General features: G+C 51.1%; 1 protein-coding gene across 1 annotated transcript in view; it reads right to left on the reverse strand.

The window, feature by feature from the left end:
• Positions 1-19,619, reverse strand: part of SIM2 (SIM bHLH transcription factor 2) — a 42,143-nt gene extending 22,524 nt beyond the window's left edge. Inside the window, 4 exon segments of the mRNA XM_006927033.3 lie at positions 271-379; positions 7,025-7,114; positions 10,175-10,257; positions 19,358-19,619. Of these exon segments, the coding sequence (XP_006927095.3) occupies positions 271-379; positions 7,025-7,114; positions 10,175-10,257; positions 19,358-19,532 (457 nt within the window). The 5' untranslated portion in view covers positions 19,533-19,619.
• Positions 19,620-19,625: the final 6 nt, after the last annotated feature.

Here is a 19,625-nt window from a genome sequence, read left to right on the forward strand (position 1 = left end):
CTCTGGAACACCAAACCATAGCACATCGGAGGGGAGCCTCTGACCACTTATCCCCCACCCAGCACCCATCACAGCCTCTCGCACCTGACGGGGATCGGCAGTATTGCTTTAAAGGACGTGGCGGGTGTTGGGTGTCTGCTTGGGGCTCTGGCTGGGCAGCCCTTGGTCACACTTCCCATGGGCAGTGTGGGAGGCAACACCCTTGGGCCACGTGCGAGAGCATCGCCTTGTTTTCGTTCTGCTCTCTTTTCATCTGGAGGAAATACATACCTTGGAGCAGGTGATGGTGAAGAGGCTGGTGGGCCGCGAGGACGGCCGTCATCTCGTCGTGGTCAGAGGGGTGGATGTACTCGTAAATGCTGTTGCCTGTAAGCTCCACCTGCCACAGACAGGAAGAGAGGGGAGGGGTCAGGAAGCCTTCCTGGGGTGCCCGGGGCTGCGGGTGGGGTCATAGGGAAGCCCCCGCCAGGAACAGGACTTCTGTCTCCACTGACAACTGCACTTTCTCCAAGCTCAGAAACATGTGTCTTTCCTCAAACAGCACCCTGAAGCGTCTCTCACACTTTCCAGCAAGGCCAGAGAGCGAGGGTCAGTCCTGGGCTGGAAAGCCAAGGATGGTGGAAATGGGTGACCCTAATGGCTTGGGCAGCGTCCTTCATACAGGAGACACACTGTGAAACTCGCGCTCCGTGCCTCCTGAGGGGACCGGCTGGCTGGGAGGCGAGCCACCACGCCCAGAATGTGGTGCCTGGGACGGCCTCGTCTGCTCAGAGGCAGGGAGGCAGGAGCCAAGGGCTCCACTGGGCTCCACTGCACTCAAGAAGAACTTGCAGGCCACAAAGGCCCTTCTTCCTGGCAGCTCTGCCCCTCAGGCACTGCCACACCTCTTCCACGTGGCCACAATGTGTCTCTGGCCTTCCTAGTCCAGGGTGGCTGTGCTGAGCCCATGGCTCCCGCCCATGGGTGCAGCTGAACGGCTACGTGACCTGATGGGCTGGGGCTCACGCCAGAGAGCAACGTGACCCTGCGTTCGGACACCACCTACTTCCGGACACACCCCACAGAGGACACCTCAACAGGCCTGCAGGCCACGTCCCCACTGGACAGGTCTCTGCTTTGCAAGGGCAGGGGCTCGGGGTGGGCTCTGAGAAGACATCGTCATTATGATTATGATCTTTGCACAGAGGTCCCAGCGATTCAGTTCCTCTCCCCAAGAAGCTTTCTGTGTTCCCCAAACACAAATGCCGTGACACGGAATGAGAGAGTCTCAAGACCCGGGCTCCCTCACTCATCTTGCGATGGACAACGGCATAGAATGTTCTAGAAACCACCACCATCGGAGAGCAGCCTTCTGAGCAGAGGTTGGCGGATCCTATTTTAGAGCTGAAGACATCGAGTCAATGCACCCAGGATTGATAGGGGGGCCTCCCCAAGGCAGGAATGGCACTTCTATCACAGCCAGAAGGAACCCCAACAGCCCAGTGTAGGAAGAAACTCAAAAGGCAAGAAGCAGAGACCCTCGGGTGGGGCTGCAGAGCTCTTGCTCAGCCCTGCCCCTGAGGGCAGAGGGCAAGCTAAGGAGCAAAGGCAGGCTGGTCCCTAACCACCCCCTTATTAATTATTTTTAAGCGTGCCACAGCGGGTGATTCATTAGGAGGCTCAGTGCCCTCGACCAGAGCAGAGAGGATGTGATCTCCAGTACAGGGGCAGCCCCGACGTGCCACCTCACGCAACGGGACGACCCCAGCCAGAGGGTCCAACGGAGAATTCCTCCACTGTTTCAAATTAGCATCAAGGCCATCAGCTCTTTGCTTGGGACCAAGGGGCCATGCGGAGGTGGAGGAATTTATCCCTCTTCGGAGCCAGTTCTTCCAACTCGTTAAGATGGACGAGTTGCCTTTTTAGTCAGAACGAATAACGTTTCTGGCCGGCTAAGTAATCTTGTCCCTAAAAACAGCGTTCACTGTTCTCTGTTCTGCATTATTCATAGAGTGTCTCTCTCTAATACTATGCAAACAGAGCGGTGCAGAGTATCCCGTTACAGAAATGCCCTCTACCCACCGCCCAAACCTGGCACTAGAAAACCGGGCGCTTTTCTCTAATGACTCAAATGGATTTTTGCCTAGATAAAAAAGCGATGACAAGATTTCATTAAAAAAATAAGTAACAAAAACTAAACATTCTCTTTCAAGTCATTGCTGTTAATCCTTACAAAGTTGAAATAAAACCATTTAAGCAACATTTAAGTCAGCCATTTGGGACAGGACAATTTCTTTTTTTTCTCGGGGGCAGCCAAACAGATTCCTTGTGAAGCTCTGTCAGGTGGAGAGTGACAAAGGCTGATAAATACGGGAGCTATTTTTTTTAAATCGATTTGCAATTTCGACGACTTATTTTAAAAATGAAAAGTAACAAAATAGAATTTTTATGTGTGTTGGCTTATCATTTCTTCCTTAATATAATTTTTAGGGAAAAGAGATAATTCTGATTTGCTTCAAGTTCTTCTTCTTTTTTTTTAATTCACTGACGTCTTTTTAGAGAAATAGCTTCATATACTTGCAAACAGACTTACTTCTGTTCTAATAGAGATTCCATTTGTGTTGTGATCCTAAAGTCGCTTCATGTGTTTTCAAAGGTCCTATTTTCATCTCATGCGCTCAGAGAATGAAGATTGAAGGTCCATGAATCACAGCCTTGATTTTTCTGAATCTTTAGCTTAATTATAAAACTCAAAGGCCATCTAGGAAGTGAAATAGTCTTCAAACAACAGAAATGTTTTTAAAGAACAAATTTTGGAATGATAAAACGGTGCTGACCTTGACTCAAAATTATGGTTGACATGGTGTTTCCTGTATTTACATATCTATTCGTGCTTTTGAATGCTGAAAGAAATGTGGCTATCTCAAAAAAAAAAATTGTGGTCGTGGCTCTAAAACTCCTCAGGTCTCATACATCAGCCTTATTAAAACAGGCCCTCGATGTGATATTTTAGTATTAGTAAAACCCTGGTAACTACAAAATGAATTGCTTTCCTACTAAGAGCGTTTTTATGTTTTTCTGAATCGTTTTTCTTCCTGCCAAGAAAACTACACAGGATAAATACAGCACTAAATGAATACATTCTGGGTCGGAACGGGGAGTCACCCAGTGCTCTGAAAACGCACATTACTCTGCTTTGGGTGTTTCGCTGACTATGGTAAATTAAGCATTTTAAAATAAGATGGTTTGGGTTTCAGGGTTCGAGTTATGTCAACAAACATGAAACGCTATCCTTTCTCTTTGTTTCAAAAGTGAAAGGATTAGGTCTTATGGCCCCAAACAACACCGTGTTGTTTTACAGTTGTGCTTCTGCTATAATCTCCAGTATGTCGTTTTCCTCTCTGTGTCTCACGATAAGTTATTTCGTACATATCTATATTTACTGGAAAATGTAGATTAGTTACCTAGATGCTATATAATGTATGCAACTTTGGTAAGGAAATCTAAACCACAAGGAGACTTAAAAATGTCTTAGCAGGTAGACAGAGCTTCATTCTTCTTCAAATATAAGTAAGTTTAATTGTATTAACCAAAAAACCCGTGAAAATAAATCATTTAATAAACCTGCATGGATAAAGAGTGCTTCCCCAACTCTACCTCTTCCAAATAGAAATTTGTCTATACGAATTATTATGTATTACGTACATGTGTTTACGACAAACAAAATTTTCAAGCCAGACACTTGACCCTATTTCCCAACACTTGAACTGTGGCCTGAGACAACTTGCATTTTGTGGTCGTCTGTCATTTTTCTGATACAACAGTTTGACATCAAGGATCTCTCATTGAAAAGCAAACATAAATGAACTCTACGTATAAAATAGACTTCTTATTCCAACGCTTATTTTTTTAAGGTTAAAAAAGGCTTTGAATTAAGATGGGCTTATAACACATAATTTTTTTTTACACTCGCTAATAGATAATTCAGATAGTTATTTAGATATTTCAGGTTTAAAAAAAAACACTCGTTTGCTGTGACTTATCACACAATCATGACAAATCTAGAAAGGGGCTTATGTTTCCTAGGAGCTGCTAACATAGAGTTTAACCCTGAATTAATGTGAAAGATGTCATTACTTAATGAGATAATGTCATTGAGCGTAACTGAAAGTTCTTGGAACACTGAAGGGCGCTATGTAAATATAAGCTATTAGTATTATCGTTATTCATCAGAAAACTTGTTTTAACGGTTACTCTAACTATTGGGTATAATTTTATTAACATTTTTATCTCTTGTGATTTAAAAAAATCTTTGGGCTTATTTTAATAAAGGTTTCATGTTTGATATATTTGCCTGACTTTTGACTACTAATAAAAATAATCTAAAAGGTGCAAAATTTTTTTTTTAAAGAGAAGTTGGGTATTAGACATCCTTTTCAATACTTTATTTTACTATTTAAGTAACAAAGACAGAAAAAAATACACATTGTGATTCTGCCTAGATTTCCTTCTGTGGGGTTAATCGTGCACAGGAAGCAGGCTTGAGGGAAAAGTTTGTTGTTGTTTATTTAAACAGTCCACCATGGAACTCCCCAGACTCTAACCAGGGCTCAAGTCTGCATCTAAGTGTTTTTGTAACTGAGGACTGATACTAAGACAATCCTGCCAATAGATCAGAAAAAAAAATCAGTCTTTCTGCACAGTTTGACTTATCTTTTTTTTTTTAATTGACACTTCTGGCAACATATAGACGAAAGGCATCTCTGTAACTTTCTTGGTAGTGTAAAATGCCCTCCCCTTTCAAAATTATGATACGAAGTTTTATTTCTGCATTATGACCAAAATTTTGAAATACAATTTTAATTATGATTCTGCTTAGATTTCCTTTTGGGGAGTTAATCATGAAGAAGAGGCATAGTTGTCACCTCTCCGATATTTTGGTTGCTCTTATTAAAGATAAAAATGACAGAGAGAGAGAGAGAGAGAGATATGGGATGCTAGCCTGAGCAGCCTGACAGAATGAACTGGAATGTCCTGCTGTGCGTGCAGTGCCTTCAGAAGTGCCAGGACATTCCAAATGACTAAGAGCCCTCACTATACGTGCCAACCAAAGGACGCTATTTGAAGCAACTTTTGTGCTATTTGTAGTACAATACTAATGAAACTGTGGTGATGCCTGGCTTTTGTGTAGCTCCCTATAGTTTATAAATTACATAAAATGGGCACTTTGATTTGCTTCTTATCAGGATCCTGAAAGAGAAATAGAGTAGGCATTCTTTTTTATTTAAGTTATAGTTCAGGGAGTTTATGTACCTGCCCTATCAGACAAGGAAGACCATATAACGGAATGTATTTCCCTTTTTGCTTTGACTGCTAGGAAGCTCAGCTCTAAATTTAATATCCCATAACAGTGACGTCCCCTATTCTTAAATATGTTTGACCAGTCATTTAAAAAAAGTATGTGAAATGTTTTGTCGTGTTTGGAACATTACTATAAGATCTATCAAAGGTTTTATAAACTATGATTGAGAATTAAGTAATCTGATCAAGGTCAATCAGCCATAGACCAAGTCGGGAGTAGAAACCAGGCTGGGTACAACGAAAGGGTCTGAAATAATTCTAAATAGGGTCAGGTGGAAATGCAAAGAATAATAACTTTGGAAAATATGTAAAAAATACTAATTTTTATGTTCCCAACAGTATTTCCCAATCTATAAGCACAGTAATCCCTTGGGTCACATAGGTGTAAAAGCCAAGCCTTAGGTAAATCTTATCTGGGAGACCAGGTTTCATAAAAGAGAAGAGGAAGAGAGAAGAAAACACCAAACAATCTAAATATGAGATTCACTTTAAAGGACTTTACACCAGAAACACATAGGCACAGGGATTAGGATATACACACATTGGAAGAAAAGGTTGTAAACAAAGAGCAAGTTTAAAAAACATACAGGCAGAAAAAGAAAAGGAATACATCAGATGCAGGTTTCCAAACTGGTAACATTGTTTTTCAATGAGAAAACCCAAGCCACATTAATTGGCATGTTTTATTTTGGCTTAACTGCATGAGGAGGCTGGTGCAATACAGATTATTCACGCGCCTCCTGGGAGCCCATTTCCTGTATCTAATTAATCCTAGTGTGATATAAAAGGTGCACTCTGATAATTCATGATGTAAAGAAACGCTTAGTTCCTATATGTATAAAAATGTGACTTTTAGAACCACGACCCACACTTGTTAAATCAGAAATGTGAGTGGCAAAAATCAGTTAGGCTCCCCACATCTGGACCCACCGGCCACCGGCCCAGATTCAGCCAAATTCTCCAGCAAACCTTCGGCTGGACCAAGACAGATAAAGCCAAGTGCACTTCTTTCCTCTAGAGGATAAACCCTTTTTGAGAAAATGGTTCCAGAAAAATCAGTAACATTTACATGTTCTAAAGAAACCAAGACCTTGCTGTGCAAAACAGTAGTAAACTGAGTTTTATGAGTTTCTATCACAAGCATATAAAATGCTTTACTGAAACGACCACTGAACTGGAAAAACTCAGGAAAAATTACCCTGAATTCCATGTGAACACTCATAAATCTACCCCCCACCCCCTTCTCTCTCCCCAAAGCACATTCTGCACAAAATCCACGTTCTACACCAGCTTCCCTCTGGCTTTCACAGCGACTCACACAATACCACGTGCAGGCCAGCAAGTGTGGACTGAAAAATCTCCCTTTGTGAAGCTCTCGTTAGTGGCCGAGTGCCGTTACTGTATCAGCAGAGTCTCGTCTATCGAACGACATCTCGGAACATGGCTGACGGTTGCAAAGATACACTGGTCATTAGCCCCAGAGGAAAAAGAAAGTGAAATAGTGAAATGCAACCCGGAGAAGGAAAGCCCTGCGGGATGCTCTGAGAAGAGGAGTTTGCAGTTTGGGATTATGTTCACGCGCAAAGGCAGATGCTCGGACAGACTCGTTTTCAAGTTGGGTACGGCCGCCAAGATCTGCCAACCCTGAATACTTTGGTTGCACATAAAATTAGGTACAGCTTACCTGGGACAAGCCTAAATGTACGGAGGCTGTTTCCGATATATACATGATTTTGCCATCAGATGCTACCACAAAAACAAATCCATCCAGAGTCTGGAAAAGAAAAAAGCGTCAGGGTGAGGAAAGATAGTTATATGGAGAGTTAAATCTCATCCTCGTACTGCCACTGGGATAGAGGAATGTATGAAATATTATCATCGGCATATATGTATCAAATGCAAAAAAACAAACAAAAAAACCCACCAGGGTTTGGGGCCATAAGGATTTAAGTTACAACATTTAAGGTTTAGTTCCCGCACCAGACTCTCAAATGCTTTTAAAACACTTTAAAAACAGCCTTACATACACATCACAAAAGTCATGTAAAACATTTGAGAATTCCTATCATACCCAGTTTAAACGTAGTAGCTTTATTGTTTGGGGTTATTTTAGCACTTAGCACAAATCCGGAGTTCTATGGTGCTTAGGGGACAATCTACCACTATATAGACCATTTTAGGTCATAATTGGCAGTGTTTATACCACTAGGACATATGCTTTATTTGCCACAATTTTCTAGTTACCCCTAAGTACCTTTTGAATAATAAATTCTAAACACTACCGCTCCTCAGAAAAGAAAATACCAGTTATTTGAACAGACTATGTCTACAGAATTATTTAGAATTTGCAAGAGATCAAATAACCTTTGCAAAATTCAAGGAGAAAGGAGTATTGATTTCTAAAAAAATTAAAAGTACCTAAATGATATTCTGATTTTACCTAAGTTGGCTGGCCCTCAAAAAAAATTATAAGAGGTAATTAAGACAAATTAAAAAGTACATATTATATTTATGTGTGGCAAGGATAAAAAAACTAAATTATTTTTTGAAAAAAAGGAAACCGTATTTTATTTACCCATTCATATTTTAGATCCACAACCAAAGAAAAGCAATAAAGTTGGTGAAAGATCCATACAACCCACAATGCTACCCCCATAAAAAATATTCCAAATTAATTTCTGGCCACAAATTCTATTTTTACAGCATGTAATTGAAACCAGATTACCTTTGGTTTTTCTAAATCTGCCCCCTCTTTGGAGGGGAGCCTAAAAAGAATGTATAGAAGTGAAACTTGAAAGTTATCCTTATGTTCTGCTGTCTCAAATACAGGTTTGCTGCAAAAATTTTTTGCCAACCAGACTATCATTTCCCTTCCCCATGCTGAGGTTGAAATCAACATCTTGATGAGAAGCCTTGCTTTCCCAGTTCTAACTCAATTACAAAATATTTTCCCAGCTAAACTGTTTCAAAAATATAAACTGTTTCAAAAAATATAAACTATACAGCGATTTCTAAAGTTATAAATGTTTTGGCACATTTTGCATTCTTGCTTAACTCCAAAACCATTAAAGAGATACATTAATGAAATAGTATCTGACGGCGAGCCATACGAGTGAAAGAAAAATTATCATAATCAAATTCTGAAAGTTGCCAGCAGTAGCTAAAAATAATATTCTTAAAGGAAAATGTGGGGTATGCTTTCATAGCTTCAAATTTTGCATGCATGTAATATTAAATGCAAAGACACTCGCACGCTACAGCGAACTAATTAAAGAAATGTACAGTGGAGGAAACGAGGGTGTTGGCTTTTACCTGCCGGGTTTTCACTAGAGTCCCCGGCACTTAGTTGTCCCTGACATTAGTGTCACTTACAATCTGTAGGAGTATCTAACATGCAAAAAACCGCGCACAGAGCTGGAAAGTGAGCGTAGGGGGAGCGCGGGGCGCGCGGGAAGTTCTCCAAGAGCGCCATTACCCGCCCGGCTGACACACCGTTTAATGTTGTAAACGCTTCGGGTTTCAAATATTCCCCGGATCTTCTCTTTCCCAGAGCACGCTTTTTTTAAAAAAAATAAATCACACTGGGACATTCGAGGCAAGAGTTTTGAAAAGATCTGCTTTTTCGAAATGGGGAGCTCGCGGCTGACTTTGACCCAAGTCAGTGCGTCCCGCCGCCAACTTTTTTTTTTTTTTCGTTTAAAGAAAACACAAAATAGAAGGAGGAAATGCAAAATAGCTCTCGGTAGGCATTTTTTGATGGCAGAGACAAATGACATGAGGGGGGAATGAATCGGGTCGTTGATGAAGCTCTGTAAAGGGCATTTGAAAGACTCTGAGACACGGGGCATGGCTGTCCCCACCTAGCGCCAGCCACCGACTTGGAGCTGGCGGGTCCTGCGCATGGTTACCCGGCCCGCGCCCCAGACACCACGCGGGGAAATGCGAGGTCAGGGGCGGTTTAGCGGCCGCGGACTGAACGGCTGCGGGCTGGGGCGCTAAGCGGCTGACCACCAACCAAGCACCGGCTCCCTTCGTGAGCCAGGTGACCCCAAAGAATGCACCACGTCGTGAGCGGGACCACTTGGGTAGAACCCGGCTCCGCCGCTTGCTGTGTGACCTCGGGCATGTTGCTTAATCTCTCCGTGCCTCGATTTACTCCTCCGAAAAAGCGGAGTTAAACATAGAGCCCATTCTAGGGGGGTAGTGAAGCGAGATGACACAGTGAGATTTAGAACGGAATCTGGCCCGTGGGAAAGGCGCAGTAACGCCAACTCTTATTCTATTACTGATGCTGATTCTCCTTTATTTGCGACCCCTTTAAACACACGTTTGTCAGACGCTTCCGAGCAGCCGCCCGCTGGCTCAGGGCGCCCTGAGCTTTGCTCCGATCCTTCCTCCTCCGGCTCCAGCGCCCCGCGCAGCGTCTGGCACAGAGCAGTCGCCCCATGAAAGTTCGTGGGGGAAGTGAGGTCGGACAGGGCTTGACCACGCCCGGGGGCGCCCTTCGGTCTAGATGTCCTGAGCTAAAGAGGCCTGGACCTGGGTGGGGGTGGGGCTGGCCAGAGGTTGCTCTGGTTGAGCTGAGTCCACTCGGGGCCCAGCCCTCTGGGGTGCGAGGTGAGGGGACCCGGATGCGGGGAGGGAGCCGCTTGCTCCCAGTTCCCCGCAGTGCCTCTGGCCTCGGGGCGACCTCTGCAGCCTGGTGGCGGCCCGTGGATTTACTCGGGGTTCCTTGGGGAGGGACACCTCGAGCCCGGGGTGGTGGAGTCAGAGGGGAGGCGCAGCCGGGACCCGGGGCTGCGGCGGTACCCCAACTTCCGAGCCTCGTCCCTACCTGCAGCAAGTGCGACCCCAGCTCCTTGGCGACGCTGTCCAGGGGCCCGGCGCGGCTCGGCTGTCCCCACGCGTCTCCTAAACCTGGACGAGGGAATAATAGAAATAAAAATAATAAAAAATAGTAAATGGCAGCGCCCGAGGCTGAGGCGCGGAACAGGGCGCGGGGAACCCCTGAGTCCCGGACCCTGCGAGTCCAGAGCGACCGCCCTGTCGCCTTCCGGGCCCCGCAGGCCGCCTTCTGTGCCCTCGATGAAAAAGAAAACGGCCAGAGGGGAAATCGCCGCTGAGGCCTCGGCTGCGAGCGCCCGGCGCGTAGCTCGCGTGGGTCGCCCATGTGCTCATGGCTCTGAAATTGCCGTTTCATTGGAAATGCCACAAAGTAATCTAATCTGCTTTGAAATCGGCCATTGTCGTAGCCAAACGGGGATACCGATTTGACCCATAAATATTCCCCCAAGGACCCTCCCTCCCTTTCCCGCCTCGCCGGCAACTGTGCATTTCCCCAAAGACAGAGAAGCCCAGACAGAAAGCCCTCGCTGCCCCGGAGGCGACTTTTTCTGCAAGAAAAAAAAAAAAAAAAAAAAAAACAACCACCCACAACCCCTCAGACTCTCCAGCGCTCACAGGCGTCCCAGGGGGCGCCGTCCCCCATCCAACCCGAGACCTGCAGCCTGGGTAGGGTTTACTTGGGGGCATTCCAAGGGCGAACCCCAAGCGCGCCAGCGGCAGGACCAGGAGGTGAGAGTCCCGTATGTACTCCACAGTGACTGAGAGGCGTCTGCTGACAAATTGGGGTCCCCCAGCTCCTCCGTTTCCTAACTGCCCTCCCAGGCCTTCTGCTCCCCCGCGCCCAAGGCCACCGGTTGCGGTGCGCGCCCCGCGGAGAGGCCGCCCTGCCCCGCGCAGCCTCCCTCTCCTGCGCCCTCGCCTCGGCGGCGGCTCTGACCCCAGACATCCCAGGCTTCCCTCCGCGGACTGGGGACGAAGCAGGAAAGCCAGGTGAGGTGGCTTGCACAACTCAGTCGGTCCCTGGAGTCCTTCCGCTGGGGGCCTGGCCAGCCATGCTCCAGTGAGCTCTGCGGCCCTGGGCGCGAAGTGGCGAAGGCCAGTGGTCTCTGTCTCAGCCTGCGCCCCATTCTTCTTCGTGGAAAACGCGCTCCCAGACTCCAGGCCCACTGGAGAGCCGCCAGCTCCCAACCGCCAACCCGTGCGCGGCGGGCTGTGGGCCCCGATGGCGCGTCTGCCTCCCCCCACTCCAGGCGGTGAACTGCGGGCCAGACCGGCCCCCTGACCGCTGCGCACCCCAAGTGCCCGACCGGAGGCCAGGGCAGGACGCGGAAACTCGCTCAGCCATAGCTGATTCGGGGACCATTCTCCAGACCACGAAGCCCCTCTAAGGGTGGTGGCGAGTGAGTGGGCAGAGTAGCTGCGCAGCACCCTGAGTCTCGCCCGCTGTCCCTGCAGGAGCCAACCGGGGCGCCCTGGCTTCTGGGGGCTTTGATCTCAGGAGGTGGAAAATGCACCCTGGCCCAGAGCACCTGGGGGCCCTGCGCCCCCTCAGAGGCTTCAGAGACCCTTCCCAGTGAACTCTGTTCGCAGCTAAAAGAGACGACCTCTAATTTATCTTCCTGGGCTCTAGAAATTAGGGGCTTATCGTGGCCTCCCCAGAAGGAAGTGGCTCATTTCCGCACATCCCAATCTCCCCAATGTGACTGCAGAACCTAAACCACCATCGTGGAGACAGAGGTGTCTCCTTGACCCCAGGAACTCACTGCCCACCCCACTTGGCTCTCAAGGATGACCACAGTGACCGACACCCCCCCCACACACACACAGTAGCATGCCACTGGCTCCCACGGGAAAGTCCTTTCTCCCCAACATCCAAGCAGCTGGCTTGGTGGTGGCCCACGTTATTCCACTTAATCAGAAATGGAAAGAACCAAAATTTAAAAGTGCCCCCCCCCCGCCAGCTGCCAGGCTTGAATGAAGAATTTAAAAAAGACTCAGGAACTCCAATTTTTGAAAATGGACAGAATAACTGCTCTCTACCTCACTCCAAGGTGGCTTCCCAGGTTTGGGCCAAACCCCCTTTGCCTAGCTGGGTGGGGAAAGTGAGCATGGCCTCCTGGCCCTGGCTTCTCAAAGGGTCTGTCCTAGTGACCTGGGGGAATCTGTACCTTTGGGAATGACCCCCAGCACAGACTCGTCTGCCTGGCTCTCCCGTAAGCCTTGCTGAAGGCTCTGGCCTCAAATGCAAAAGTGCATTTGGTACATGGGACGATTTCCGTGTAATTTAAATACCTGGATATTTCAAGGGCGCCTGTTTTCTTATATCGTTATAATTATTTCTATAATTTCTCGAAGCCTCTGTTTTGCTGGAGGAGATTCGGTGCAAACACTCCTTTCTGACCTAACAGGAGGCGGTAGGGGTGGTGAGAGATTCTCCTCAAGCATCCCTACCCTAATGTCACCTCACCCAGGGGCGATGTGCTGCCAGCTCTTCCATTAGAAACCGCTGTGGGTGAGGCCTTTTCACTCTGCCCATAAAAACCTACTTTGGGCTGAACGTAGAGACTAAATAAATTAAGATTTGTAACCAAAAAAAAAAAAAAATTGTCTTGGTACTGTAAGCCATACATACTCCTGAAAGAGTGAGGCACTATGCCTGTGGCCCTTACCTGGCCTAGCAGAGGACTTCATTCGGGCTAAGCTCCTCCAGGGGGCTAGCCACTGGCCATCTGCTCCACCTGATCCCGGGACGCCCCATTCAGTGACTGCAGGGGAGAGGTTGGGGAGTCCCAAGCCCAGCCCGTGGCTTCCCAGCCACAGGAGTCTGAGAGCCCATTGGGCCTACATGTGTCATTGGGGACTTCCTGCTACTGGGCATCCAGATGGCCAGGTCATGGGAGTCAGGCACCAGGTCAGAGGTAAGGGGCCAGGGACCCCCCTTTCCCTCTCTGCATTCCAGGGCTTGTGGGTACCTGCATCTTGGTACTCACACTCAGCGGGCCATTCAGCTTAAACTGCAGGCCCTCCTGTCATAGATGCTATCTAAATATGGGCCCTCTTCCCTAGGTGCTCGGTTAGTCAGTGATAACCAGCCCCGAGTGCCTGCTGTGTCCCATCCAGGCCCTGGGGTTACCTTTGGGTGCTGCCCTTCAGGCGCAGGTCACAGACCATAAACATGGGACCTCACAAATAAGATGATTTCCCAGGGAAGGGGACACAGTGGAGGGGTTTCCTCGCTGTGAGGTAAGGCCCCCCTCTCAGATGATGGGACACACATAAGCGGAGACCTAAAGGAGACAGCTGGTTTGCTTTTTCCTCTGGTCTCAGGAGCAAGGCTCGCTATGGCCAGTGGCCGATGGGTCCAGCTTGGGAGAAAGGATCTGGGCTGTGAAAAGTCCCAGGATGGACAGCGACTCTCACATGGTCCGGAGGGCAAACTTCGGTATCGAAACCAGCAACAAAAACACTGTTCACAGGGGTCTTGTGATCATTAAATGGGGTTAATAATGGAGCCAGACCCTGCCCCAGCCCCTCCATGGAAAACTGGATCTGGGACTGTGAAAAACCACAACAGACCTTCTGGGGGCTGGACGGTCTGATCTCCAGCCAGTGCCCTGACTGCCAACCTTTCTTTCTCACCTCTAAAATGGGGTTGTTGGGGATTAAATGAGCTAAACTCGCAGGCCCGTCCGTCCAAGGCCTGAAACTTGTCATGGCTGCCACCACCATGCTCCAGTCTTCACTTTGCTTGCTGTCCGGCCCGCTGCACTCTCAATTACTACCCACCTCCCAGGAGAGGGCATGTCCTCTCCCACCCTGTGGGCCATCTGAGGACACGAGGGCACACTCCCTGATTGCAAACCGCTTCAGTGTCAAGAAGGGTATGGATGTGGGGTGGGTAGGGGGATATAAGGACAGCCTGGCTGCTGGACCCTCTTCCCCACTGCGGTATCTCCTCCCCATGCAAAAAAAAAAAGTCAGTATCTAACGCCTGTCACCCCCACCGGCGTTTACGACCCGGAATTCAGAGCATGACCACCCGCGGGTCTGCAAGCTCACGGAGTCTCTCTCTGGGGCTACCGGGCCACCACGAGCCTGTGCGAGGCTGTAACTTGGAGAGATTGGGGCCGATCCCGCCTCACTGGTCTAGGAGAGTCCAGAGCTGGCGCCTCGAAACCTCCCGCCTCGGCTCTGGACCCCAGTGAATTGTCACGGCTGAGGCTCCTCCGCGCACTTCAGTCGTCTGGCCTTGGCATGCTTCGCTCCCTCCCGACTCCCCGCCCGCGGCCCTGAAAAGCCGGCCCTTGCGGCCTCTTCCAAACCTAAGTCACACAGCAGGCCGCGGAGGAGGTGCGAAGGGAGCTGTAGGTTGGGGCGCCCCACCCCAAGAAGGCCTTGCACGCACGACTGGGCAGAGGAGCAGAGGGGTCTTGCAGCCTGGCCCTGCCCTGCTGCTGGCCAGTGATACCCGTGCTCACACGACGGACGCAAGGCGCCCGCGCCCCACCGCCTGATGCTCAGATCTTGAAGGATGAGATGGGGCCTCGGCGGTTACACAGCGCCGCATGAGCCAGGCTTCCTCTGCGCGCCCTGGTGCACCCCGGGCCGTGTCCTGGGCGCCGGCCTCCTGGGGACTGACTCTGTGGCGCGTGCGCGCTCCAGTTCCTCGCCTGGAACCGCCGAAGCCCCACATGCCCGGATGTCCCTTCACCACTGCGCAGAGCAGAGCAGGCTGATTCACCATCGTGGGCGTTTCCCCCCTGCACCCGGGGGCACAGCCTGGCAGGCTTCCAAGTAGAGATGGGAGGGGGTTGTAAAAATCCACATTATTCTTAAAAAACGAGTCTACCTTTTTAAAATCTACATTAGTTTGGGCTGCAGTGCAGAAAGGCCTCAGCCTGTAACCCCTCGGTGATGTAGGATCTGTCCTCACCAAACCCTCTTAAGTCGAAGCCTTTCCATTCCGCACAATTTCTGGGGCGGCCCTCCTCCTCCCCGAGGCCCTCGGACGTGGACTTGCGTTTGAGAGGGGAGGCCCTCCTTGAATCCGCACCCAGACAAATCCCACCTCTGGAGTAATGCAGGCCTCCAACCCCACTTCACATTGTGCGTGAATGTTTTTGCTTTTTTTCAGTAAAAGGCAGTGATGAATGTCCTAGGCGCTCCCCATCGCTCACTCGCACCTGTCTGGGAACTTCAGGTCCAGGGGTGGGGGAAGTGGAGCTCTGTTCTCCTTTCCAGAATCAGCCTCAGTTTCCGACTCCATTCCTGAGCTGGGACATCTGGCCACTTCCTCCTGCCAGCCCTTTGTGTGCGAGGGCCAGCAAGGGACTCCACACCCTGCCCCTCCGCTGGTGCCCCAACCTCTCCGTCCTCCTAGGAGGGGGCCTAACCTTCAAGGCTGGCCGGGGACCCCAGCCCCTGTGGCCCTTCTGACCTCCTGAAGCCCAGTGTTGACCAGCGATGGCAGAACTTGGCCTGAGTCCTGCCTGGGGTGGTCACCATGAAGCTATGGGCAGAGAGCGGCAGAGTCCGGCCTCTCAGGGTACTTCAGGGGTTCCTAAGCGCCCTCCCCAGAAGGGAAGGCCACCCCGCAGACAGGGCCCGCCGGCCTGGGCCCCAGCGGTCACCTACCTTCCCAACCATCCGTTCATGCACCAAGTTTTCAATTCTGAGTCCACTTCTAAAGCCAGTCTTGCTCGTCTGCGCTCTTCCCTGCCCATCTACCTCTCCCTTCTGAGTTTGCTGTTAAAGGGGAGAAAACGTGGGGACCTAGAAAACAGTGGGTCTTCCCAGTCTCAGCGCAGACTGCGTCCCAGAGGTCCCCTGGGTGAGACCCTCCGCTGTGGAAGTTGAATGTGGCCGGGGAAGCGTGGTGACCTGGCAGGAAGCGGTGACTGGAGTGGGAACACGTTAGCTTTCCACCTGCTCCGCCTGGTCCCTCACACCCGCCCCAGCCGTGGAGTTGCTAATGTGCCCATTTTACAGACGGAGATGGAAGTCTGGCGGCAAAGCAGAGCCTTGAAAGGCTGTAAGAACTGCCAGCAGCCCCAGGAGTAGAGACTGGCCTAGGCAGGAGTGTTCTGCCTTGGCTCCTGTCACTTCTCTCTGCTCCTGGGGTGGGGGGCCCCTTCTGGGTTTCTCTCTCTCTCCTCCTGCCTCAGGGAGACTCTGGACAAAGAAGCGAGGCCCACAGCCCCTCCTGCCCAGCGGGAGAGCCGGGGGCACAAAGGTCGCCGCCCCAGCCGCCCTTGTTCTTGCCCAGGGTGTGGGACCTTCCGGAAAACCCACCCCTCTCTGGCTTCGATTTCTTCAAGTATGGAGGTTTAGCCTGGTGATTCCTGTGCTTTCTTCGGATTGTGCATTCTCTTCTGACTCTCCAAATCCTAAGTCCTTCTGCACACAGGGATCCTGCCCGCTCCGGGGCAGTGGAACCGGGGCGGTAGGGTCGTGGGGCGCCCTTGGCACGTCTGTGCTGCCCCGCACCTTTCCATGCGCAGCCGAGAGGCCAGCAGATCCGGGAGCTCTGGCCGCCGCCCGAATGGCCTTGGCCCTAAAACCTGCCTGACGCTGGCTCCCCGACCCCAGCGGTTCTCCCAAGCCCCATCCCAATCCCGCACCACATCGCCGGGCGCAGACCGCCCCCGTCCTCGGGAACAGATTAAATCAATTACGATGCCGCTTCCGCGCCCTGCCCTTGGGAGCTACCAGAGGGGCGAGCAAGTAATTCTGCCTAATTGAGCTCTTTCTAAACGCATCTTTCTCGCCTCACCTGGCACTGGGGCTTCACAATTCCTCGCCAAGATTGCTTAGGTGAGAAATGGTGCCACCGCCCAGAGCCACAGGCCAGAGGCCTCTGAGTGCAAAGAGGAGTCCGGAGTCGGTCTGTCTGTCCATCCTCCCCCACCAAGCCAGCACCCGCCTGCTCTAGGGTCGCGGGAGAGCCTGGGACTGGACTGCCACCTCCTCCACGTGCCCTGTAGATAGGGACCTCACAGGTTCAGGGCCTTTTCCAAAACTCTAGGGCCAAACAGCTCCCTCTCAGACCCTTCCAGAGGTTCAACCTTGATGGTCATCCTGCAGACGCACAGGCCACCTCTCAATCAAGACACTACTGAGCAAAACACAGGGTCCTGGTGCTCAGGCTGGGACCCCCCCAGCCAGCCCACTCCTGCAACAGGCTCAGGGCCAAGCAATTCTCAGCCCAAACGTCTAGAGACTTGCTTTCCAGAGCTTAGAAGCACAGACCTAATTTAAATATCTGCAGAAGCAATCCACCCATCACTTCCCAATTTTGAGCAGGCTTCCCTGGAAAACCCGCCAAACAACGTATGGCTTACAATTAGCTTTCTCCAGACCTCCCTGTCTAACTAATTTCTGGCTTATTTGAAATCACCAGCAACAAATCGTATAATCTTCAGATCATTTCTTTGTATGTTTTTATTTCCAATGGGGGCAGGGTGGGTGGGTGTCCTGTCTGGGTCCACACTTGCTTTGTAGCATTCGGACAAAGAAACAGCTCAGAGAAGCAAACCAGTTACCATTCCTTCCCCAGGTGGAAAAGATTCGGCCAGTATCAAACCTCATTCTCTTTCAATTTTCACTGAAACTTCAGCTGCAGAGGAATCATCTCTGCTTCTCCAGTGGAGGGGTCACTCTTTGGTGGACTAATAGTGATCACTAGATGACAGCTCCCAGCGAGAGGGGTTGGAGGAGGGGGCACCTCGGTTGGTCAGGACTGGACGGGGAAAGAATGTGTGCTGGGCCCTGGCGGACAGGCCACAGGCTCCTGCTCCGGGCAGAAAAGTGCCCAGAGGCTGCACGGCCCAGCTGGGAGGCACAGGCGAGGCCAGGCCACGGCTTCCAGCACCCTGGGCTGCCCGGCCAGCTGTGGGGCAGAGCTGGAGTTCGGCTGGCAAACGGGCCCTCCCCGCTCCGCTCCACGAAGTGGTGTGAAATGCGGCTCCAGACCCGGAGAGACGATTACAAATAACAGGCTTAGCACTGCCGACTGCAAAATAGTGAGCTTACGGACCGTAGGTGGGTCGCTGGGCCTGGGACTGGCTTAATGGAGGCCCTCCTCACGCTGTCCCCCAGCTGAAGGACACCTGTAGCTGCACTGCAGAGACCCTCCCGTGTCCTGCGGCTGAAGCTGTCCCCCTACTGTGGCGCTAGCTGCTGGGGCCGCAGAGGCTTATGTGGCCCTCTGGATCCTAGGCCCGGAGGTCCTAGGGCAACAATCAGGCCAAGTGTCACAATCTCTGGCACCAGGCCGCAGCGACCCCAGCAGGGGACAGAGACACTGCAAGGAGATCATTTCGAAACCACCGGCACACCAAAAGCAAACGCTGTGGCGACCAGGCCTCCCCCAGCTCTGCTGCTCAGAAGTGCTTGGCCTGGCCACAGACTCACAGGCAGAGTCCTGGCGGGGACTGCGGCCCACACACCCCACCGTTTCTTACCACTGCGAGTCCGCTGGACCTGTTGGTCCTGGAGACCCTTGCCCACCATGGCACCTGCCCCTTTGGGGTTATAATTCCAAATAGAAAAAAAAGACTGTGTGTAGGCCCGCCTGCCATTTTTGAACTAATCGCCTCCCGCTATCTCCTGCCCGGTCTGGGCTAACTGACTCGTCCTCTCTCCTATCCTGACCTCCGGAGACCCAGCCCCAAGGGAGGCGAGCAGAGAACAGGCGGCCAGAGAGGTCCGAGTCTGAGGCTCGCGCCCCCACAAGAGCTCCGCTCCTGGCTAAGGCCTGTGCGCTCCGTGCTAGTTCAGCTGGGAGCTACAAGCGCCCTTCACCCCCTGCAGGAGTGCACATGCTTCTCTTCCACGGAAAAAGAGAGAAGTGAAAGAAGGAAAAAGTAAAAGGAGTAGTTAGAGAAACGAAGAAAGGAAAGAAGGAAGGAAAGCAAGCCGCCAGAACGGACGAGCACGCTCGTAGAACAATTCTTGGTTCGCCCCTGGCCCAGGGGATGGTCTGGTCTCTGGGGCTCCGAGGTCCTGGCCCCTCTCTCGAGCAGGCGCCAAAGCCCCCGTGCGCGGCCTCCCCAGGACCCCCTGGCACTGCCGGGGTGGCTGAGGCGGGCCCTCCCGGCCAGCTCCAGCTCCCGGCTTGGGCCAAGGCCGCCGGGCCGCCCAGCGCGCTCCCCGCCGCCCAGCGCGGCCTCACCTTCGGGAAAGACGGCGCGCATTTTTAGGTAGCTCGTGGTGAGTCGGATGATGGACGCCTTGTCCAGCTGCGAGGTGATGGCCGAAGGCAGCGGTAGCAGCTTGGCCAACTCATAAAACTCTCCATTTTCCTTCTCCCTCCTGGTCTTGGCCGCATTCTTGGACTTCTCCTTCATCGCGCCTCGGCTCCGGGCATATTAGACCCGGCCGTGCTCCAGGCCCGCGGAGCCCCGCTCTGGCTGCAGCGGTGGCGGGTGGGAGGGGGGCGC

Source organism: Pteropus alecto, unplaced genomic scaffold (assembly GCF_000325575.1).
Source record: "Pteropus alecto unplaced genomic scaffold, ASM32557v1 scaffold97, whole genome shotgun sequence".
In the NCBI taxonomy this organism is placed as follows: domain Eukaryota; kingdom Metazoa; phylum Chordata; class Mammalia; order Chiroptera; family Pteropodidae; genus Pteropus; species Pteropus alecto.